We start from the raw sequence: 24,718 nt of genomic DNA on the forward strand, positions 1-24,718 counted from the left end.
TTCAGAGATTAGCGGTCGAGCTGTTTCTTGAGCACCTTTGCATTTCTAATACTTTTGCGAGCAAATCTCTACAAATGTCCTTTCAGAGAGAATAATTCACATTCCTGTCAGCTTTAAACTGGTTTAGCAGCATTGCTATAATAATACTGCTGAACATGTCAGTCTTGTGCAGCATTTTACGTAACACACGTCACAATTTATGTGCTCTAAATGGAACAATACATGTAGTTCCATGTAGTCAGGTGGTTCAGATAAAATGCATGCTGCCATTTAGTTTTATGTTGTAATCCCAGCTGAATCATGAAATGTGCTGACCTCAAAGATCATCCTCTGCAGTCCGAAGCAGAACGTAGAGCCGAAAGGATTCGTGTTATTGGCCGATGAGGACCTGTAAACACAAACAAGGTCACAAGACTTGATGTCACATATGCGGGTGGTGTTTGAAACAGCTGTGTTGTCTATGTTAACTGCATATATGTAGACTATATGTTACCTGTGCAGCACTACAGGTTTTTCCATTGGATGGCCAAGCAGTTCTTGGATTTGATCCCACTGAGGAAGAGTCAAAAGGTTAACAGACAATTAAAACGAACATATTTCCAGGAGTCGGTTTGTTTCTCGACTGCTGACAGGTGTTTATGTCACAGCTGACTGTATAAAGGTGGAAAGAAACAAACTGTGACTGTATCAGCTTCGAGATGACAATGTTAAACAAAAATAACGCTATTTCCAGGGGCAGAAAGGACTAAGATATTCAGTTATGAATGTTTCATATCACAGGACTGTTGATTTGTTGTTATTGGGTCTGTGGTGCAACAGAAAGCATCTTATGCAAAGTCACAACCTTGTAATCTGCAAAAGGCGCAGAGTCAGAACATTGAACCGAAAACTACAAGTCGTGTTAGATTTCTACTGCCCTACCACAGCGCCACCCTGTGGCTAAATTGAACAGTTCCAGAACTGACCTTGCTGTAAGTAGTTAAGATGCAGTCCTCAGTCTGAGAGTCTGCTCCCTCTAAAGCGCCGACACAAATGAACGGACATTAGAACAAAGGAGAGTCAAGTACTAGAAATTAAAGCATGAATATGGAGGTATTTCTGTCGACTGAATAACTTTTACCTTTTTTGATGACAAGTGGAATCTTAAAGTCACACCGATGATATCTGTGATGAGAGACATTGCAATAAGTGCAACAACAAAAATCAGTGTAAAAATATAATATAAACATTTGGTTTATATTATAATAAGGATAATTACATATTAAAGTTGTAATGTCCAGGGTAGTTGGTATGGAGAACAAACTTCTTAACCAGGTGAGTTGTCGAGTCAAACAGAATATCCTGAAAAATAAGAAAATACAGTCATTGAGGTTATTTTAGTGTTCGCAGTAGACACCCATCTACTGCAAACAGTAGATGTGACTACACCTCTGCATGCAGTGATTTGTGCAGGTGCATGTGGTTTGCATCACAACAAGATGGTTGCAGGTTCCAAACTGCAGTTTTTGTTTTTTATTATTACCAAAACTTCAACATTCATGTCTTTGGGAGTTTTCTCACAGTCCAAAGACGTGAATCTTGACATGACTGAGTTAAAGCTGTGTTAGACTGACTGCCTATCACCGTTTTAGCCTGCATCTCATCCATTGTAGAAACAAGCTGCAGTGCAGGTAAATGTCCCATGAATTCACAGCGAGCAAGTAGGAGTGGTCAAGGTCAACAATGTTCAAACTCATCCCAGATTGTTAGTAGATGCACCGATGGCATCAATCTGAATATCCTGCGCTGCCTCATTCGCAGGTTCTGGGCGCCGCCCGGCCGCAGGGACTTATCCTAACGGTGGGTCACAGTGCGTTGACTTTTAGCATACCACGGTCACTGAATATACTAGCCAGGCTTGTGCTGTCTTTTCAGATTCTTCATTACGTATTTAGTGGTGACTCAACAAAATCTTTAAGTTACACACGGGTGATGCGTGTCGAACGTGACACGTGAAACAAACGTAAAGGGTGAATGTAACATCACATTTGCAGGTGGATGGTGAAAATCAAAACTGGGATTCATTACAAATCTTTCTGAAAAACAGAGATGTACTAATAATCGCTGTAGGTGTGACAATGTTCATCCAAGGTTTCAGTAAGATTGGCCCACCCAATAAGGAGGAGCTGGGTACAAACACTACGACCATTATAACTGTACACTGCTGGAGTTGACCAACGGCTGCAGCTGGACTTTTCTTTTTGGCGTGGCTCTGACTTACACAAATAAAATATGAAAGGAGGGGGAGGTGCTGCTGATGTGGGCGCTCCAGTATGACGTCCAATGGTTCTGAATGACGCATACAGTACTTTCAGACAACATTGAGTCCCCATTAAAAGGAAACAAAAACTCAAACACAGCTCAGAGTCAGACAAAGCTCTTAAAAATAACTCAGCACAGGCATTAACACACACAAGCACGGCTTCGCTTACATACCACTCCCAGGGTAAAATAGTTGAAGAAGTAGTCGTTACATTTAGATGGGACCTGCTTATGTGGTGACGGAGAGTGGATCTTCATCTGAAACACAAAAAGAATTTGGGAAAATAAAGGCTCTTATCAGACTTTTTGTCTTTAATTAAATGAATACAGATAATATTTAATACAACTTCTTAAGATGGTGAAAACATGACAAGAGAGCAGGCTAAGTTTGATAAATAACATCCAACAGGTTAAACACCACTTACTCAAGACTAAATGAGAAACTATAATAACAATAATACAAGAAGTAAAGATGGCGTTGAACTGAATTGCTACCTTATCCTCAGATTTGTAGAAAACTTTATGTGGGGAGCCCAGAGCACCGAGCACATCCTGACAGGAATCTCCAAAGTAGATGCTCCTCTCTAGGGCCTTGACTTTACTATCAGTCATCCCGCCGAGACCACAACCTGCAGTTTAGACAACAACGAGTCACTAAAGCTCCACGTTACTGCTACTGCTGACCTCTGTACATTTTATTTTATATATATATGTATACACACACCCCCATATATGTATATATACATATTTATTATACATATTCAGTCATGCACATACACTATTATATTTGTACATTTATTTTTTCTTATAATTCGCAGATTCCCATTCTTATATTTTGCTTTGTTCTTATGTTATTGTATTTTGCACACAAGAATTTCACTCACATGTGCTGTACCAGTGTACCTGCACATGTGATGTGACATTAAAAGTGATTTTCATTTGATTTTTGACGTTAAAAAGAAAATAAGAACAAGTTCACACCACTGTTAATAACAACAGTAAAAACTGGTATTACGGTGTATATGTGCTCATTTATGTAGTCCCATATTAACCCTGTCATGCATGAATTATGACAACCTCAATCAGGATTTTTTTCTTAAGTATTTTTTATTCATTTTTTTGCATGAAAAGATGAATAAGAAAAAATCCTGATTGAGGTTGTCATAATTCATGCATGACGGGTTAAATAACAATAATTACAATGAAACACGTCATACATCTATAGTAACATTAAACGGCCAGTGGGTGGCAGGTATGGAGTCACACATCAGTGTCCAATGTAGTGGTTTATGTTCAAGTAATCCATCAACACTGACACAAATACAAGAAAACAGCCTTTGAATAGCCGTCCACTGTAGTGACCACTATGCGTGAAAGAGTTAACATTATGGGGAAAATAAAGGTGTCAAACTTACAAATAATCACTTGCAGCCTTCAAGATACACACACACACACTTCGGGTACTGAGCTGTGTGTTACCTGCAGTGAGAAGGCGGAGCCTGAGCCCCAGAGGGCCCGCCCGATCCCTCAGGACATCCACACACTCTGCATAAATGTTACCAAGGAAACAAGCCAGTGGCATTGCAGGAGCTCTGAGGACAGAGAAATAAGTTTAGTTATTTTTTCTGTAACTTTTTGTTCTTGCTGTCTTTGTGATTGTTTTCCAACATTTAAAACAGCTGAAACAAACTCATATCAATATGTGAAATAAGGACTAAAAGTAACCGTTTCCTCTGGCAGCATTGCCATTATTACGTACCTTGTTTCCTGCAGGTTGTTGCCAGTGTAGATGTGCATCCTCTTGACCATTGCCCCATGTGGAATCTGCAGGGAGGCCAAACCCATGGCAAAGTTAGGCTGCCAAGGCAAAACAGCTGGAAGTAGTACAGGACTGGCAGATACTAAAGGTCTCTGCATCCACACAAATAAACACATTCAGAAGACTAAAAAACAGAGCTGTGACAGTGCAGATGAGTGACAACATGTGATAAAGGGAGTAAAATGTCTGATGAAGCACTGACTAAACGCTGCTTTCAAAAAAACAAAGCACCAGTGTTTTCACTGATTGATGACACTGTTCTTTGTGCTTTCATTCGTCTTGGATCTTCGGCGTAATCTGAAAGGTCCAACATCAAATCGAGACTCACTGAGACTCAGCACTTCTGGCTTATTTTTATGCAGCTATCACTGCAGGAGTCCTTCCCGTGGGATGACATTTGATTTTTGACTACAACGCTCTCACCTCATATTTTGGAGCTTCATTCCATGAGTCCAGTTGAAAAGAGAAGGACAGTCCCCGAAAGTTGAGATGGAACAACTGCTCTGCAGCATTATAAACTAGGGAGAGACACGTGAAGAGGAGAGCATTTGATCCAGGGTAACAACCGAAACACCAAACTAGTTGTAAGTGCAAACATTCCAAGTGTGTTGGTCCTTTAGAAAGTACCTCCAGGGTGTGTAGCGCCAAATGACTGGTCTATTTGCTCTATCGTGGGGGCAATGGTCTGAGAGTTGAAATGGACTCCACTGAAACACAATCCGTACATACACAGTGTCAGTGTTAAATCTATTAACAAAGCCCCTGTGCTGCATTATTTCAAGAGTTAATGGCAAAGATGGGAAATGGATTCTGCTCGTCAACAGATAATGTTGAATAAGAAACACATTAATGCAGGCGGATTCAAGTCAGCTGTAAGCCTACCTGTGACTTAAAGTTGAAAGTGGTGTTTGTGTTAATATAAAGTGAACCAGGCATATGCAGCACAATCCAGGATGTATGCCATTAAATGTCGCTGAGAAGCTAACATGACTCTCAAAGCAGCTACATCAGCTGCTATTTAATCGATTTGTTTAAGTTTTTACTTACCAGTATTTCAACTTGACTTTGCTCAGGTCATACACTTCAATCACCTATCACGCAGAAAGTCAGAAACATCAGCGCACGAATGCCAAGAGTGTCTGAGGAGACTGTTGGAGCTCTGCTAATTATCTTAAATTCTTACCTTGAGTCTCTGATTTGTGGCATCAAACAGCAGTTTAATCCCATCCTGAGTCAAGTTCAGTATGAGGTCATGGCTGAGTGGCGTCTACAGAGGCAGGAAGTTAAAACCGATAAATTAAGAAAGAGGCAGGAGCAGATGCTGTCACACACACCGGCAAACGGACCTTGAATTCATTTAAACCTGAGAAACAACCACCTCGATTTATTTTTGACATGATTTAAAAAAGTAAATACTGGGTGATTATTAGAGGATTTATGCAGATGAGTAAAAACAAAACAACATTAATAATATATAAGATAACAGAGGTGGGAATTATCAGATACAATATTATTGTTATTGTGGTTTATCACATTTTTTCACCTGCACAGCATGTCCTCAGAGTTAAAACAGATACTGACAAGTTTTAATAGGTAAAAATAAAGTTCTCACCTCAGTTATTTTTCTTTTAATTTTAATTAATTATAGCACTTCCACTCAGCAACCTTCCCGTTCTACAGGAATATCACCAGAATACAACAAGCTGGCAGCCAGTTGAGTCAATCTGTCAAGTCAGTTTGTGCTCACTGACAAAGACTCAGACTGATGGCAACGTGGGCAATCTGTCTGCATTTATAAATTAGAAAGCAATTATTTGTTCCAACAGTCTCTGAGAGTGATTGCAGTCAGTCCAACTGTGAATTAGGGCTGGGCTATATAGTACCGTTCACGGTAATACTGGTGTAATTTTGGGCAACGATAGGAAAATGAAATATCGCGACAGAATGTGGGTAAAACGCGCGTGCGCAGTGCCTATGTTTACATACGCACATGGCGGCGACGCAGAATGAGAAGGGCGAAAGTGGATCGTTTAATGAACCAGATGAACCAGAATTGGTTTGTAAAAATGCTGCAACTTCAGTGGTGTGGAACTGGTTTAGCTTTCGTCCGTCAGATACGCAACAAAGCACTATTTTTGGCAGAGCATGCTAGCGGGCCGTCGTTATTACCGTGTTGTTTGGAAAATACGGCGCACTTAAAATCAATCCTTTGATTTTTCTGAAAATCGACAGTGCGCCTTATAATCCCGCGTGCCTTATGTATGAACTCTGGTTGTGTTTACTGACCTTGAAACGATTTTATGTACACGGCGCTCGAAAATCTGTCAAATGTTTTAGTGCGACTTTGCTAAGCTACGAAGCCGCACCGCTCGATGGATTGTGGGAGCATTACGGCTACCGTAGGCAGGCGCCTCGCGGAGTGATACGTACTGTGCTTCAACATAATATCACCGTATTGTGTGTGTATAACCTCTTTTTAAGTTTTGTGGATATTATACATGGTTATGCTGAGGATATGTCGGCCAGTTTCCACTGGAAATGCCTTTTGGTTAAACTGTCAGTGAGGAATTTGCACTGTTAAATTTTTATATAACTTTAATGCACATAAAAAACAGCTGCTTGTTTAAGTGAAAATACATTGATGGTGTCTTTTGCACTAATAAAGTTGTGGAGTTGTTAAGTATTTTGTCTAGTGTCAGTTATATCGTTATCGCAAATTTTCAAATGTATATCGTGATAAATATTTTTGGTCATATCGCCCTGCTCTACTGTGAATGTTTGCAGAAAGGATGCCCCCTATCAGGCAACCTGTGCTTTGCAATCAAAATGCTATGAGTGTGCAACATCCCCAAGCTCTGAGCAACTCCTTAGTCACCACAAATTGTAATCTGTTGTAAAACGTAGAAAAAAAAAATTATACATACATTTTGCAACAGATTACAATTTGTGGTGACTAAGGAGTTGCTCAGAGCTTGGGGATGTTGGTTTTTTTGAAGACAAATGTCAGAAACAAGCTTCTCGTACTATTGTGACAAAGAAAATAGTAGATAGAAATTTGAACTTTTCAGCACTCTATGGTGAACAAACGTCATTTTATTAAACAAACAGTTTGTTAAGCATTTGTTTATCATCAACTGATAAACTTATAAATATGGCTTTATCTGTGTTACAGTGGTCTACAGTAATTTCAGTGAAAAATAATTACAAATATTGGAGATTAGAAACCAAATGGATTTACTTCCACTGCACAGGAACGCCTGAACAACTCGAATTATGCCCAGAACTCTTCTGCAACCTGATTAAGACTGTTTGTGGATTGTGAGCAAGCATGAGTTTATATTTAAACAACAGATATTTGTGCGTCTTACCTGTTCACTGTATAGCACCTGGACATTTTTGATGATGCGGCAGTGTTTCTGAAGGATAGAGATGGCCTGGGAAAATGGCATCCCTGAACACACACACACACACACAGAGTGAAAGCAAGACACACAATTATTGAGTCTTAACAAGTGCATATTTAAGGTAATTAAAAAGTATCTTTTCAATTCACTGAAGATGTTTAACGCTCACCTAAGGCGAATTCCCATTGTTCATTTCCTAGTGATCTCTCAGGCACCACCTCCAGATCCAGCATTGGCAAGTAGTGGGGGGCAGCTCACCTCACCTCAAGACACGATGGGACCCTGTGAGGGACCCTCTCTCTCTTTGCTGAACACGGTACTTTCCCACAGGATTTCTGAGGGCTACTTTAAATCATAACTCTTATTATTTCTCCAACGCTATCAAATTCATGAGAATCAGAACAGCCACTCAGTCTTACAGTAAATGTGTACTAAATGGTACCAAAGAAGAGAAAGTAAAAGGGCCTTAAAATCACATACAAAGCACACAAACTTTCCCTAAAACGCAAAAGTTTTAACTTGGAATTTAACAAGTTGCCCAACATTGGCTGCCAGCTTGAACATAAATTACGCAACGTTCAGCAAACCTAAAACGCACAAGGCCAGCTGTCAACTAGCTGACTGCTTGTTTGTGTGTTTTTAAATGAATCGATGAGGATTAAAAAACTAATCCACCGAGTTTAATCAGAAACTTGTCCGACAGCCACAAATGCCTCCAACAGGCTTCGATTCAGTAACTAAACACGAACTTCTGTGGTGCCGTGTTTCCTAACAGAGCACTGGATCCAGTGGCAGACAGGTTAAAACAAAACAAACTAATACGGAGGCACGAAAATAGCGCTTTCAAACTCAGCTGTTTCCGCCCGTTATGTTTATTATCTGTCACAGTTGGGCGGTTACGAAAGCATCAAATCTTGTCAACAAGACTGTTTTTCTTCGCGCTACAAGCTAACATTAGCGGACGAGCTAGCTGCCCCGTTGGCTTATTTTCAATCAAGTATAAATATAAATAACGTAAAAAACTCTCAAAGTCAAGACAGAAATAATGAATATCACGGTTCAAACTGACACAACATTAACAAAAGACAGCACGCCGAGCCGTCGGCTGCCTCTGCTGTTTTTCTTTTTTCCTTTCAGCGAAGCTTTAAGCTCGAGCGCTAGCCCTTCGCCGCTCGTGCGCAAATTCCCAAGTGCTCGCGCGGAGACGCTTTCCGTGTCACTCATAAGCTCGTCCGCCGGTAAATGCCCACCGTGTCCCTTTCTGCGCTTTAACGTGTCTTCAATGTCAGGACCTGATAAGAGCGACACGGCGTCCAAACAACAGCAACTTCAGGCATCAACAACAGCCAGTAGGATCAGCTGATAATTCAACTTCCTGTCTTCGGCGCACGTTCGAGGTCGACGTCATGACGTCATTGTCAGGTGACAGAGACGTTTTAAGTTCGCTTATCCTGCACATTTTTGAAAAGTGGATAAAAGCATGAACATTCGTTTGTTTGTCCCTCTGGAGCCGTGAATGGGTTTCTTTTGAAATCCTATCAGCCACTTGAATTTAAACAATTTTCACATTTTTAAAATATACGAGAACTAAGCAACATTTAACTCTCTTCTGATGCTCATGTTCCCCGCAGATGCTACATTTGAAAGCTAGTGGTCTACTCAGAACAAAGAAGAAATAAAGTTGGTGCAGGTTTTCATCCAGCTTCTTTATTTTCAAGGAGTAAAACCCTGAAAATGAATGCATACTGTGCCTTTATGAGACAGTCGTGTTAAAATTATTACCATTTTTTTTTTAAAGAAACTGACCAAGCCATCCTTCAAACTTTACTAAATGCTTTAACTGGTCAGCAAAGTGTAGCCATGTCATTTTTCAGAATCAGAATCAGCATACTTTATTAATCATAAATTACATGTATTTAATCATATCATAATAATAAGATGATTCGACTTAAAGCTCTTTTTTCTTAAAATAATTTTATACTTCCCCTCCGTGGATTGCAAACTTACTGTGATGGAGGAGTTTGTGTGTCCCAGGGATCCTAGGGGCTATGTTGCCAGGAGCAAAAGCCACAGATAGGCTTTCCCAAGGCAAATTGGCCGTGGTTGAGTGGCAAGACGAAGAGCGATTCAAAAAAACCCTATGGGGCGAGGCGCTTTAACAGTCATGTGGGCAACAAGAGAGACCTGGGGAAACGGGAACGGGAGAAATGGTGTCAAACTGAAGAGAGGAGCCAAACTTTCAACTGATCACAGCCCGATGATGAGTGGTCCAAAAAGCTTCCATTGTGGTGGTCTCAGAATGTAATCGCTGCTTTTTGTGGACGATGTGGCTTTGGTGGCCTCCAGTTCACACCAGAGGATTCACAGCCAAGTGTGAAGCATCAGGACTGAGAATGAGCACCTCTAAGTCTGAGTCCATGGTTCTCAGCTGGAAAAGGGCAGAATGCCCCAAGTGGAGGGATTTAAGTATCTTGGGATTTCATTCACAAATGAGGTGAGGGCAGTGGGAGATTGGCAGATGGATTGGGACCCTGCAGTGCCAATTTACCAGTTTATCTACGTTTTTACTCTCATTGCGGGGCGATCGTGGCTCAAGAGTTGGCAGTTCGTCTTGTAATCGGAAGGTTGCCGGTTCGAGCTCTGACAGTCTCTGTCGTTGTGTCCTTGGGCAAGACACTTCACCTGTTGCCTACTGGTGGTTGACAGAGGGCCCGGTTGCGCCAGTGTCCAGCAGCCTTGCCTCTGTCAGTGCGCCCCAGGGTAGCTGTGGCTACAATGTAGCTTGCCATCACCAGTGTGTGAATCGGAGGATGACTGTATGTAGTGTAAAGCGCTTTGGGGTCCATAGGGACTAAGGAAAGCGCTATACAAATACAGGCCATTTACCATCTATGGTTATAGAATTTGGGTAGTGACTAAAAGAATGAAAAATTTGCTTTTTTGGAAGTGTTGCTGATCTCTCAGGGTGAGTAGTTTATAGCCCTTTTCTGTTAGTCCCTACTCAGGTTGGCTCGGCATGGCTCAACATGGTTTTTAGGTTTTTCTATTAGGTGACAGTACCTGGTACCAGTTACTTTTTTAGTACCTACTTGACTGGGGTTCCAAGTGAACTGAAAATGTGATATCAAAATGCCACCGATTGGCTAGTCAATGGCATCACTTGAGTCATGAGAGTGTCTCCTTCAAGAAATTCAAAACTGACATTTTTGGTCTCCAGGTCTGATGAAAAGCCACAGAGCGAGCAGCAGGTATAACATCGCCTCGACGTTCACCTTTGTTGTAGCATTCATGTCAGATACAAATGAATTCAACTGCTATATTTAGTTTGAAAAAAAGACATAAACAAATCAAAGAATTAATACAGGTTTATTCTGAAAAACATCCAACATTTTAAATTGAGTATCTCATATTTTTTTCCGGGAGGACAAGCTCAACCCTAAAAGAGAGGGAAACATAGACCACAAGCAGGCAGGAGAAACTGAAAGTATGCCCAAGCTGTTAAATATCACAGAGCTGTTGTAAGTATAAATAAGTTAAACACTTAAGAACATAAACAGTTTAGGTAAAAAAAAGAAAGAAGAAAAAATGTTTTATGGTTTGCCTTAATGCCTGCATTAAGAAAACTGAGGGATGGACTCCACCTGAGGCGTGGTTATAATTTGATGGTGGCTGCGGGTTCACTAACTACAACCTAAATCTTTGACTTGGTTATGAAGTTGCAGTCTTTATCTCGATAATTTTTCTTTACCTGAGGACACTGTTAAAATCCATAGATATATAATTTCAGATTTGACCATGTGGAAGAATCCCACATTTTTCACAGAATGCTTTATCCAAATTTGGTACACATGCTATCAATTTACAAAAATACAACCTAGTTGAAAATACCTCATACCATTCTGCTTTTAACACCTACTTCTTGCCTTTCATTGTGCTGTACCGGTTCATTAATGGTTCATTAATGCTCAATTTCCACCAAAAAATGGGGAAAATGCCATTTTTACCATCGCTGACACTGAATGAAATCAAATTCCTTAATCCTGAAATTTTCAAGACTGGCTACAGCCCCATTAAAAGATCAGCTAGCATTCATGTAAAAGTATGAAAACTTCAAACCAGCATCACTTTAACCTCATCTTATGGTACAACCTGCTTTATATGCACATTCAATTACCTCACTCTGTCCCTTTGTCCACTCAAAGGGAGTCTTCAGTGGCATCTGATTGCTATGTCTCCACTTTTCAACATAACACTGAGCTAAACCCAGACAATATAATCCACCACTTATCCCACTGAAGGTAACCTCAGACAGATAATATATTTTCCACGTTCTTGAACTAATTAAGCACTGAGTCACAAGGTCGGCTGACTTTGGAGGGTATGAGGACACTAAGGTAAGCTTTTCTCTGTGCTCTCAATATTCTCCATGGGGGGCGGGGGAAAACCCTTAGGTTAACGTAATTAAATCCTTTCATGTATATCTGAAAGCCAGAATGTATTTTTTGTTTTACCTGAAGCAAGGGGAAACTTCTCTGTGAAGTTTTGATTAAAAACGGGTCCTTCATCATTTTAAGTTCAGGCATCGTTTGGATCCCGAGGCCTTAACTTAAAAATAATGTACGACTTCATCAAGTCTCTTCTCGTTGTTTGAGTTTCAATTTTTGTTCTTTTTATTTTAATTTAAACTATCATTTCTTAGCAACAACATTACTGCAAAACATTGTGTAAAATTTTACAAACTCGTGGCTTTCAATGTACAAAAAATAAGAGTTTTCTAATTTTATGTCAATCTCAACACAACTGCTAACAATGAGAAGAAAGAAAGGCAGGAACAAAGAGTTTTCTTGGTTATAATAATTATAATGAAACCGTTGACTGTACTAAATGTAAAATACATTGGAAACTGAAATAAACTTTCAGCTGCAAAAAATAAAAAAATATGTTGCCTGGTAACAGGACTTAAGTCAATCCACAGTCAATGTATTTAACCCAGGAAGTGTATTTCCTAAAAAAAAAAAAAAAAATACTAAAATAAAATAACAACAAATGCAATAAAAATAATAACATTAATAAAAGAACATGTGGAAAATAAATCCATCAAAGTCCTCGAACATCCCAAATTTCTGGACACATTTTGTACTTTTAGACTTTAGAAAAGCCTACAGCAGCCGCCGCTGCTTCATAAGAAAGCTGAAAGCTGAACAAAAGCGAGTACATATACAGAAGTGAGAAGTAATATAAAAAGTAAACATCATGACTTTCACACAAACAAAAATGATAACAAAACAAACAAAAAACATACCATTTCATCACGCTGTAACAGGACACGGGATGGTAGACTGCATTTAGGTTTTATTGTCCTTTTAGATAATGAATATCTGGGTGACAGATCTGGATGGATGGGTTATATAACTGTTATGTATCAGACAGATGCTCACTGTCTGATGAAAACCACATATCTCCAATATATATATAATATATCTTTTATGAACCAATAGAAAAAAAGATTAAAAATCCCAGATTTCGGAGATACATCTGATTCGTCATTTAGATGACGACTCCTTTTTAAAAAAACATTCATACAGGCGACATTTGGTTTGAAATCTGAAAAGTCCTATAAGGACACAGATCCTTTGTGTCTTTCCAGGTGTGCTCCTGCTGGGGTCTGCAGTAAGAGCCCACCTGATAACATAGTTTTGAATCACCCTGTTATTCCAAATTGACGCACTGTAAAGACTGCTGTGATGATAGACGGGCCACATGGGGAACAACAATGAGCATAGGCAGGCCTGTGTTTGGTTTCATGCATCTAAAGAAAGACCAAGACTGATTGTATCACATAGTGCAAAAACCCTTGGAAGACAAAGGACACACGGACTGACCAACCCTCTCCAGAAAAACACCATTTTCCCAGTTGCTTCCAGAGCCACTGATACTGTAGCATATTTGTTGTTGTCCTACCTTTAGATTGTTGCTACATTACCTGTTATTTCACCATCACAGGTATCTTATGATAGTGATGTTTTCATAGATAATTAACATTACAGTACAGCAAATGCTGTTAAACCCTAGAGCCTGGCAAAATTCTCTCTTTAAAAAAAAATAAAATAAATGCAAGTAAAGTTTCCCTCTTCTTTTATTCCCACCCTGGTGCCCCCCTCCCTCCCCTTTCCAGCAAAGTGAACTTTGGTCTCAGAAAACAGCAGGCTTTAGGACGTGAGCTAGGTATAGTAGGGGTAAACAAGGGCACGCTAACAAATATTAAGTGTTGCACAACACTGAACAATGCAGAACCTTTTTTTACTATTTAAATTTTTTCCAACACATTTGATGCTGGTAAGCTGTGACCTCAGGCCACAACAAGCTCTCTTTTAACTGCTTCTTTCAGCTTCTGCCCTCCCTCCCCCGTTAATGACATTAAAGCCCTCTTACAACCACTCTCGCTCTATTTTAACAGTAATAGTAATAGAAAATACATTTTGGTATGCAAAACTAGCCCTATCCATCGATTTTCTTTCAGACCTGGACAAAAAATATTAAAGCTTTTAAATCTGAATGACATCTGTGAAAGACGCGTCACATCTACAATATCATGTAACATTAACTGCTCGTGTTCAACATTTAAATATTCATATAACTACTTTTTGCCCAGGTCCTTTGTGTCCTCGGCCCTTTTTTCGAGGGTTTTTATTCACTTTCAATTCAATCAATTTTCATCTACATTCTAACATTGAAAACAACAAAACAAGTTTGGCATGTAGAAATGATCACGCCAAACCTTCATCGTTAGAAACAACTGATCTACAACTGCAGTTTCATTCAACCCTTTTTCAGTTGATTGCATTGAAAGTGAATGGACAGCCGCCACGTGTTCTCTTCCTCCTTCCATAACTTCCTCCTCCTCCTCCTCAGCGCATCTTGTGTTCCATGTCAGCGTTGGCCATGTTTGAGCCAGGGCTGGGGTCCTGCTGTCGTCTGGACTGGTGAGAGAGAGGGATAAAAGGATGGAAGAGGGGAAAAGAGAAGAGCATGTTAAGACGACAGGAGGAAAGAGATGGCAAGGAAGGGATGAGACAGAAAAAAGACAATAAATTAAGTACAGATTTTCACATGTTAACAAATGTAAAGATTTCTCCAGTCTGGGGCTAACTTCAAAATAATGCCACATACAGACTCCCAAATTAAAACAGAAGTAAACATATTTACAGCCTTTCACTACAACCACTGTGAGAGCAAAGTTTTCTTTATAAATCTTCTTTAACACTTAATTAAGGCTTAACGTTAGGAGCACTGCTGGAGGATGCCCGTACCCATGGAGTTCACCTTCATCGCTGCTAATTCCAGTAACAGAGACGTCTCAGTAAACATTTGTGTTGTTGATTTATGCAATCATCTAATGCAGTGACACGCCAGAGGCTCCAGTTAACTTATAATAGTGTTTTATGTAGCACTAATTACAAGGCATGTGTCTGCGTACTCGACCCATACAGTGTATGATTGCAGCTCACTAATATTATCTGATAACTCAGCCACCTCTGACCCGCCCCCAGCACCATGGCAACAGCCAAAATGCCAACACTAAAGCTTCACTTGAGGTAAGAATCTTTACACAGAGTCTGATTTCTATGTTGAAAAGACTCTACACACACACAGAATTACAAAAGAAAGTTGCAATACCCCAAACTGCCATTAGAGGTACTCAGAGAGCTTCACAACAGCATGACTCTGTGCTGCTGTTTATACATTTTACCGATGTTGATATTTTAGTTGAGGTAACTGGCAGACAGGCAGGCAGAAGCAGGGAGATAAACTGGCTGACATGCAGGCTCTCTGACGCAGACAAACACACTAACAAAGCAGATTATTAGGTCACCAGTAGAAGCCATCAGCATGACGAGGTCTTTAAAAATATGTCACCACTGGGTTTAGTGTCCACGTGTTTGTTATGCCGTGCCATGGTCTCTTGGTGTAAACCCCCCCCCCAAAAGCCTGTGGTTATAGGTTTACATTTAAGTGATAGCTGGGGGAGTTTAGCAGGGGTCAGCTGAGAGCAAGAAGGGGGGAGAGGTGAAGCAGAGAGCAGCGCAGACAGAAATGCAGACAGAGATAGTAAAGGGGTTGCTTAGTTCAAGTGGAATGTAGTTTGTGTCATCTCAGTGACTCACCATAATAGCAACATACACGCAGTCACATGCACACACACACACACACACACACACACACACACACACACACACACACACACACACACACATACAGTATGTCATGCTACCATTTTGACTCCTCTTAGCCAGACTGACTCCAGGTCCTGTCAGTCTCCTCTGGAAAGCTTTCTGTTATTGTATCAACGCTGCTATCATCAAATATTAATGCGTGGCTCATTTACACTGACTTGAATCAAAGCTGAGTTAATTGATCACACAGCACCATCTGTGCCATGTGCGTATGTACTCCCCAGAAAATGTCATATTGGATTATTCTGTCGCTTTTTTCAGAGCCAATTGGAGAAACCCAAAGTAAACTGGGATACTGAGGCAAAAAGTTTGGGTTGAACTCGACAGCGAGGGCTATTACATATTAACCATCATGACTATGACAGTCCAGTGTTTTAGATGCAAGATGATGTAAAACATTAAGAATAATAAGTACCATCTTTAACAACGGAGCACATAATGTAACTATTTGTGTTTTGTGTTTACTTGGCCAGCTGTGTACTTACAGAGTTGTGATGCAACTTGTTTCCAGTGCCTGCTTGTTGGTAGTTAAAAAACAGTTACAATCATAGTTACTGCTATGAAGCAAATGTCATTTTCAGAAATGCTCTCACTGAATCTGCTCTGGGATCTCGGACAATTATCAGATCACAAAACGATGAGCACCGGGTACGACTTGATGCTTGTTTACGTGTGTGATAAGGAACAAGACTGCTAACTGTAGAACTTTTGAAATGTCTCATTTTGGTGCTTACAGTATTTGGCTCAGGACATGTTGCTACTCTGTGTTCCCGGTGGTCAAATTGAAAAATGAAAAACAAACAAACTGTTCCCTCTAACATTAACAGCCTGTAGCAGTTAATTATGTGACTAAACACACCTTTGTTTATCCAAAATCTCAGGAAACAAGCAAGATTTAAATCAGACAGCGAGAGCTTGAGCGAGTGTTTGTCTCTGCAGAAGGGAGTGGTCCTCAGTAATCATAAGGCCAGAAGAGCTCTCTGTATCGATCCACGTAAAGATGCGAGCCTTCTGCACCGCTATAGGCTGCTTAACCACAACTCAATAGTGTGTCAAGTGTGCACACGTGCGTGTTTGTGTGAGTGTGTCTTGATAAACTTGGAGCAAATGTGCTGTATCTGCGAGTTTGTGCACATGTGTGCCTGTACAGTATTCGTGTGTGTGTGTGTGTGTGTGTGTGTGTGTGTTTGTGTGTGTGTGTGTAAGTAAGTCAAAGCAGGGGGTCTGATGGCAATCAATACTAATGATATATTAATGCTTTTAGTGGCAGCTCATCATTCACCACCAAATCTCTCTGCTCTTGGAGCGCACGTGTGACTGTGTGTGACTGCACTTGTCCAGCTATCCTAGTGAGGACCCGACTGAGTTTTAAACCGCTGACGTGAGGACATTGTAGAGAAGGGAACCCTTGGCCAAGCGTCACATTTTCACGCATCGGGTGTAGGTTTGCCTTCAAGTGAGTATTAAGGTTAGGCTTTCACTAAGGCCGGTGCAACAGACGTGCTCATGAGCAAATTGCATGTTTAGGTTTTTGCTACCACTCACCCGGTACGTAAGGCTAAACAGGCCGAGTGCATAAAGAGGCTTTGCTCGGCGTGTGCTCAAGGGCAGACAGCCTCTCTCGGGTCACTCTGCTTTTGAAACTAAATTCTACATGTTTAAACTGATCTGAAACAACGGCAAAATAACTGTCCCTCTTATCAGTATACACAATCACAAACACACAACCACCTGGACTGACAGCATCAGCTAAGCGTGGGTTTTTTGGCAGCATGTTTATATTTTGGAAAATCATATTTGTGCACAGAAGAAAACCGGATGTTTGAAAGCCGGATGTTTGTCAGGCAAGTTCTGTGGCGTTCCCGCTCTTGTCCCATTAGTCTGCTGTACATTAGCTCATTTTATCCCATAATGTAACCGGACTGGGAGATGGATCAGCGTGCATCAGGATTTCACAGGATCCCGATTCCCACTGTTCAATTAGAATGTCCAGTACATCCAAAATGTCAGAGCTCCGATCGATTCACTCAAACAGAAGTCAGCACTGAGTGTTTGGATGGCGCATGTGTAAAATAATATTATTTGTGCAGGAGCAGCAAAGGGTGGGCCGATGCATTATTTTAATGACTGCTCTCACAGAGATAGCCAAGCAAACCACGTGTGTGTATGCATCCAATATTAAAAATGCATCTATTGCTTATCCATCCATCATTGTGACAGGCACCCTTTGACCTTGACTAACTGGAATATCGCTGTGTTTGGATGAAAAATGTTGTGTCTGCCAAAATGACCAGTCTTTTATATTCAATCTGCATTCACAGGAGAAAAAAGGCATCAACGTTTTGCTGCTGATCTATTTGAAAACTTCTCAACCCAAAATTGGAGCAACATAATATTTTTAACCTATTAATCTGCCTAATCTTCTTATCATCACGTGTGTTTTCCAGTACAGGTGAAATAATCAAATTTCACTCTGCTTTCTATTTTTAAAAAAAGGAAAGAAAAGAGAATTTTGCTCATTTTTTTCTTTCTCTTCCGTCTGAGAGAAGAAGAAATTAACTTTGCCTTTGAAGTGTGTGCAGCTCAGACAGGACACAGAGATAACTCGATCACCAGCTAACGAGACACAGAGAGTTACAGAGAAAGAGAGACAGATGGAGAGGTGGAGTTCAGACCACAGAAATGCAGAGGCTGAATCTGTGCAGCTATTCAGCAATACTCGTCAGGCACACCCAGAGAAAACAACAAAAAGCTCATAGCGCAATCCACTGTGACTGCTGTTTCCAACAACTCTACAAACTCTGAAATGATTCTTTTGGTATTAAACAAGAATTGAAATGACTTGTTGTAAAATCATCTGTGGGGCAGTCGCTTTAGATAGCCATGACTCTTCCTCGGTTCATACTGAATCCTGCCTAATAAACACGTTTCAACCACTATATGCTGAACAAATTTATTAGACCATCACCCAGGATAAGGTTTGTGCTACCGCTGACCTAAATGAACAGTGTTAGTAACTGCCCAAATCATTTTTTATGTTTCTGTAATGATTCATTCACTGGTGTGCACAAGCTCTTTAACCAAAACAGTGTTTTAATGCTAAAATATAATTATTATTGTTATCCAAAAAAGAAACAACAGTGGTAAAGCACATCATTATATTTTGATAAAGATGCTAAATTACAGTTATTCACAGATTTGTAAATAACTATATGTTCTAAAGCAAATTCAAGGTCTCAGTTTGTAATAAACTTTTCACAGATTTTTGGCTAATTTTCATTCATTTTCCTATGATTGTTCTGGTAGATTTCATTTTTGAGAAATATTGACTTTATCATGTCTTCAGAATCTTCAGCTGTTTACTTAAAACACTGAAAGTGACATATTTTTGTTACTGTTTGACAAACGAGTAAATGCAACACGACAACATGGAAACCTGGGAAGTTGTGTCCAAGTATAGCAGAGGAGCTTTTCCAGTGTAATGATGGTGCCCTCCATGCTAGACTATAAAACAGTGCTCATTGTATGAAACACAAGATATATTGTTTTAAAACAAATCCACATAAGTGTGTCGTTGGCTGTAAAGGAAAATGATTATTTGCATCATTGGAGGTAAAAGACTTCACGTTTGAACTAAAATGAGAGGAAACCTCTCTGCCTGTTATTTTTCAGGATTGCACAACACATTCCAAACTTCACTGAAATAATTGTGGAAATATGTTGAATTTCCTCGTTGTGGTTATTTAGATGACAGGGTGAATACTTCTGAACTATCATCGTGTTTTTACAGAGGTTTATATACATGTAATTAACTCGCTTTTAGCCGTCTACTAAAAATGTGCTATTTCGTTAATCCTCACCAACCTCATAGCATTTTTGTCTGTAGCAGGCAGAAGTAGTAGTAGTAATAGTAGTACAAGTATTCAGAATTTCAAGAAGCAAATATTCACTTTGTCGGTAGAGACCAAAAAGATTCAACCAGTGGAGTTAAAATAATAACATTTATCAAATATTAGCTCGGCAGCCTGATACACACACTCACAGGGTCAGTGGACATTTTTCCTTTGATATATAATCACACGAGCTATTATCATTTTATTGTTGATTTATTTTATTTTGATCTCCATATGCATGAAGCTAAGCTTTATACTTTATGATTCATATATATTGATAAGGATAGCAACAATGTACTCATGTGCTCCATCTCAAACATGCGTTTTAGTGACATGACCTTCACGTACTGTGCGATTACTTTACTGTTCAGTGGAACAGTTTCCATCCTGTGATTGCCGACGTGTTCCAAAATCATTTTAAATTTGGAAACCAATGCGTTTATACAATGTGTTAAAGAAGCTAGTGATGGTGCTTCTACTGATTTAGTGAGAGACACAAGGTTTCCTTTTTCTGCCGCAGCCTCGGGGAAGCCACATGAGCTCAGTCACATAAAAGGCAACCTGGATCAAATCTTTCTTTCTGTTTCACACGATGACATTCAGCCTCTCTTTTCTCTTTCATTTCTGCAGGACCATGTGCCACAAAGCTGTGCCTGAGCCGGCTATTTGTCTCCTTTTGCAGACTAGTTATGAAACATCACATTGTGCTCACCGAGCCTCTCACACCATTCAAGCATTAAACAAACACGTTTTCCAGTAAAATTATAGGAATAATGTGCAGAGCATGCACAGTCATGAACACACACACACGCACACACACACACACACACACACACACACACACACACACACACACACACACGGTGTGAAAATAAAAACACAGAAAATGCTGCAGCTGCTGAGAGACACACACAGACATTAATGGACAAAAACAAGAATGCAGATACACGAATGAAACTGTGGACACACATGCACACACACACACGAGGTGGTTTAGTGCATGACAGTGTGATAGATGGTGAGAAATGAAGGACACAGACCCTGTCCTTTTCTGCTGGCTGTCTGTGTGTCATCAGTCCCAGATTTTAGAAACCACAGGGTCCTAAAAAATAAACAATTTGGGGTTCATTCGGAGGGCGTCAACTTAGGAAGGATGCCACTGATCTCCCCAAAGCCTTGCAGGGAAAGTGAGTTTGTCTCAAGCAATGAAATGCATTTGGGACACTTAGTTTAGAAATCAGTTTATACCGTCTACGTGCAGTTCAAAGGTCACATGTAGCAACATATTCTGTTATTCTACTAAAACAAATACATCACCTTGTTTTGCTAAGTTTGCATCAATTAAACTTCTCAAAGGAATGCACAAAATGAGCAAACTACTTTCCCTTCTGAGGCTTTTGGGAAACCTGACAAAACTGAAGTCATTCAATAGTTCATGAATATCAAGTCAGATCAATTATCAGATTAGAATTACCGCCAAACTGATCATGCACTAAACCTACGGTTCAAACTACAGAAATAATCTTTAAAGAAAAAGAATAATAATAAAAAACAAACTACAGAACACAAGCACACATCACACAACCCCAAGCACTAAGCAAGGAAAGCCATACTACAAATTTGATGCTGCAGATATATATTACAGTCTTATTACGTTTCTACTTTTAATTCACTTTGATACTTTTCTACTTTCAGCGTCTGAAAGCATCTGCGAGAAAATTCAGCAGAGGATAAAAATCATTTTCAGTGAGCCAATTTATTTTCAGAGTTGCAAACAAGAAACTGCACTACAAGCAAGCTGTGTTGGTGATGCCGTTTGCTGTCCAGTCCTGCAAAGCCAGTCTGTAACATAAATATGTTAGAGGGCAAAAAGAGCAGGCGCCTTTTTTGCCATTTAACTCTCTGTTTCACACTAAAATGCACTGTAAAAAATAATTACACATCAAGCTTCGTTGCGACCTCCAGAGCTGCAGTATGTGTTCGCTATACTGCTTTGTAGCTAGTATAGCCATCACTGAGAGGCCCAGCATGAAGTGAAACACTATTGCATGAGTCACATTTCCAACCTTTGCATATATGAGAGGTTTTTTTGTTTTGTTCACCACAACAGAATCATTTGGGACCGGCTTTGCAAGACTGAGAAAGATTTCAAGATAAAGTAGATTTTTGAGATTAATAGTCAACATAAATAGTCGTCGGTCCCTGGTCTCTCACCTCTAGATCCTCTCTGTGCGATCGCTCTCTGTCCTCAAAGTCTCTCGTCCTGCGTCGAGCCTCTTCGAACGCGGCCTGAGCCAGAGCGTCCTCGTGCTGCGAGCACAAACGACAACAAAGAAAGATCGTAGTTGATTTCCTGACGAGGAAAAGACATTTGAGGAAAAAGTAGAACTGATGATACCTGTGCCCTTTCATCATCGTATTCCAGATATCCCATCCCATCCAGCCTTTGTAGGTCGATCCAGCCTTTCCAGATCACACACACACCGTTCAAGATCATTGGGGCCTTTAAATAGACCTGCAAGGACAGCGAGAGAGAGCGAGAGCGAACCACATTAATGTCCACATTTGGCGTTTTAAATAGCAACCAGTATGTGTTGTGACATTGGTTAAGTATTTGCAGCGCTTATACTTGTTGTTTAAAATCCTCTCATGTAATCACAGTTAAATCTAAGCTGTTAAAGCAGACGGCAGTGAGTCATATTAAAAGTACATCAGTTCTTTTTGTAAGAATCACACAAAGATGTGTTATCTGCCCCTCACGACACAAATACTGGGTGTGCACGGATTGTGCTTTGGCCCTGGGGTGGAGCAGCAGCTTCATGTGAACACGAGTTCATTCTAAATGACGGCCTTAAATCAGAATCTATCGGCTGTTAAAGCTCTGTGTTTGGGACGTGGACGCCTTCCTACCACTGACCCCTCCTGCTCCATCGTCTGTGAAACAGAAAAACCACAAAGTACGTCAAGGCCTCTCCAGAGACTCTGAGTGTCGGACTATTAAATGACACACACTTGCATTTACATATGTGTGCATGCGCGACTGGTCGAGGTCGTTGAATGTACACGAATGTTTGTGTGAGTGATGCTTTCACTCCTTTGATACAGTGTAGCTAAAATAATCAAACGTGAGTGTCGTATATCAAAAACATCTTCTTTGTGTTCGTTTTTAGAGGCATTTGAATTTCAAAGGTCTGCGGCTTCTTTAATGGTCTCATTCAGACATTAGACTACACAGCTTTCATCCCTTTCATTATTCATTGAAAATAAATGTAATCTTGCCTCAAATGTCACGTGTTTTCAGTTAAGTCAGAAAGAGAAACGGAACAACACTGGCCGATCGATAGTAGACTGTCCACGTCACTCTTCTTTGACCTTGTTTTGTCTCTGTTTTGTCTTTCCGTCAGTGAGAGAGGTGAAATAGCTGTGATAATAAAGGGAATACAAGCACTCACTTATATTTCAGTAACCCTCGTCTCTTCGTTGTTTGCTGAGCAGCACAGTGCGTCGGGAGAGGATCAGGCTGTGGTCAGGGTGCGTATGCCACAGTCTGCATGTATGCATGGACTGAGTTTAGACCACTTTCACATCTGTAGGATCACAAAACTATTTCTCTGTTTGGAATTGCTGGGCTGAACTCCTGCAGGAAAATTCAAGTAGCTGCAAACTGAACTACTTCTCAGTATTTGGCAATAGATAAGAAAAAAAAATAATTAGAGTTTTTTTGGGTTCCATCAAAATACTCGTGGAATAGAAAACACACGACACCAATAGCTCAAACGCTACACTTTATTTCCTGTCTAGTCTAACTTTGTTTGACTTGCTGGGCTGGTAGCATACCCAGGGTGTAACACACTGTTTCCACAGTGAAAGTAGCTGCCTGCTGTGGCCAAAGATAACTCTGTGAGCGTGAACCTGTGAAAATCAATATGCCTTAAAAATGCTTATATTTGATCAGATTTCTCCCTTCTTCAAAAAACATACTGGGCTCATTCTACCAGTCTTTGTACTCCTGAGAAAGGCCCACAGATCCCCACAGAGATAAAAAAAAACAAAACAAAAACCCATATCTAATAAATCAGTATTGCGTTCTCAGCTTGTTTGCAGCACCCTAAACTGAGGCAAAACCCCCGAAGAAGAAACCAAAAACAGTCAGTTAGTTAAAACATAGTCAGACTAAGCAATGAATTTCACAAGATTAAAGAAATTATTTCAGCCAAAAGAGTTCATAATGTGCGATGCAGGACACTCAGCCTTCGTCCTTCTCTTTACTCTGATTTCTGTAACCCAATGAAGCAGCACCTCTGACAGATGCAGAGAGTGTTTTTCTCAGGGTGGGAAGCTGTGAGGGGCTATTTTTATCAACATAAATAAGTATTTTGGTATGAATGAACAAAACTCAAACACTCCCCTCTGAAACACATCCACAGGCACACAGATGACTGGATTTCTCTGAGTGACACTGGGTGAGCTTTATGGTCCTGCATTTTTACTCAGGCTATTTTTGGACGCTCTCTCACAGGACCTCTTTTACGACAGCTACCCACACTGCACCGGGGTTGCAGGGGAGACCGCACCCCAAGAGACTGTGGGTTTTTGTGTTTATTCGAGTGAATGTTTTTCTGTGTGTGTGTGTGTGTGTGTGAAAGCAAGAGAGAGCAAGAGGAATGGCTTCCACATCTGTGGGGCTGCATATTGCTTTTAAAAGAAAGCTTCATTTAGCTTGACAGGGAAAACGTGTGTGTGTGTGTCTGTGTGTGCATGTGTGTGTGTGTGTGAGGGGAAAATATGTAGAAACGGCCCAACCACAGACTTCCTTTTGAGAGAGAACCATGTCAACCCCCACATCCATTTACTAAGACACACACGTGAAGACGGGAGAACTCTCACACACTGCAGCGAATATGAAAAACAAGCAGAGTGAAATCCAGTGGAAATACGAACCACACTCAGTGAAGCGTTGCCTTACTGGTCTCAGAGACTTTGTATGTACTGATTTCACTGGTAAGAGTTACACATACTTTATAAAGTGCTACCATCCACTGTGAGTCTTCCTCACAACAACATTCG

At 40.4% G+C, this 24,718-nt stretch overlaps 2 protein-coding genes across 8 annotated transcripts in view; both read right to left on the reverse strand.

The window, feature by feature from the left end:
- phaf1 (phagosome assembly factor 1) overlaps positions 1-8,920 on the reverse strand; it is a 23,773-nt gene extending 14,853 nt beyond the window's left edge. For 2 of the 4 annotated variants that reach the window (XR_005613693.1, XM_031738925.2), the window contains exons 1-15: positions 7,694-8,919; positions 7,489-7,571; positions 5,304-5,387; positions 5,168-5,211; positions 4,748-4,827; positions 4,544-4,638; positions 4,061-4,158; positions 3,781-3,893; positions 2,797-2,930; positions 2,476-2,559; positions 1,259-1,341; positions 1,121-1,164; positions 966-1,015; positions 494-552; positions 316-388 (exon numbers count right to left, since the gene is read on the reverse strand). Coding sequence is in view for 3 of the 4 variants with exons in the window: in XM_031738925.2 (XP_031594785.2) it covers positions 316-388; positions 494-552; positions 966-1,015; positions 1,121-1,164; positions 1,259-1,341; positions 2,476-2,559; positions 2,797-2,930; positions 3,781-3,893; positions 4,061-4,158; positions 4,544-4,638; positions 4,748-4,827; positions 5,168-5,211; positions 5,304-5,387; positions 7,489-7,571; positions 7,694-7,757 (1,188 nt within the window). In the remaining variant the exon portion in view is untranslated. Of the gene's footprint in view, positions 1-315; positions 389-493; positions 553-965; positions 1,016-1,120; positions 1,165-1,258; positions 1,342-2,475; positions 2,560-2,796; positions 2,931-3,780; positions 3,894-4,060; positions 4,159-4,543; positions 4,639-4,747; positions 4,828-5,167; positions 5,212-5,303; positions 5,388-7,488; positions 7,572-7,693 lie in introns of all 4 variants that reach the window. The other 2 variants (XM_039614568.1, XM_031738926.2) reach the window with 2 other exon arrangements.
- Positions 8,921-10,871: 1,951 nt separating this feature from the next.
- The window catches only part of cbfb (core-binding factor subunit beta), a 31,550-nt gene continuing 17,703 nt past the window's right edge, over positions 10,872-24,718 (reverse strand). Inside the window, exons 4-7 of one of the 4 annotated variants that reach the window (XM_031738920.2) lie at positions 22,050-22,166; positions 21,866-21,961; positions 20,692-20,753; positions 10,872-14,499 (exon numbers count right to left, since the gene is read on the reverse strand). In XM_031738920.2, coding sequence (XP_031594780.1) covers positions 20,724-20,753; positions 21,866-21,961; positions 22,050-22,166 — 243 coding nt within the window. In that variant the 3' untranslated portion in view covers positions 10,872-14,499; positions 20,692-20,723. Of the gene's footprint in view, positions 14,505-20,691; positions 20,754-21,865; positions 21,962-22,049; positions 22,167-24,718 lie in introns of all 4 variants that reach the window. The other 3 variants (XM_031738919.2, XM_039614573.1, XM_031738918.2) reach the window with 3 other exon arrangements.

Source organism: Oreochromis aureus, linkage group 7, assembly GCF_013358895.1.
Source record: "Oreochromis aureus strain Israel breed Guangdong linkage group 7, ZZ_aureus, whole genome shotgun sequence".
Taxonomy (NCBI): Eukaryota; Metazoa; Chordata; class Actinopteri; order Cichliformes; family Cichlidae; genus Oreochromis; species Oreochromis aureus.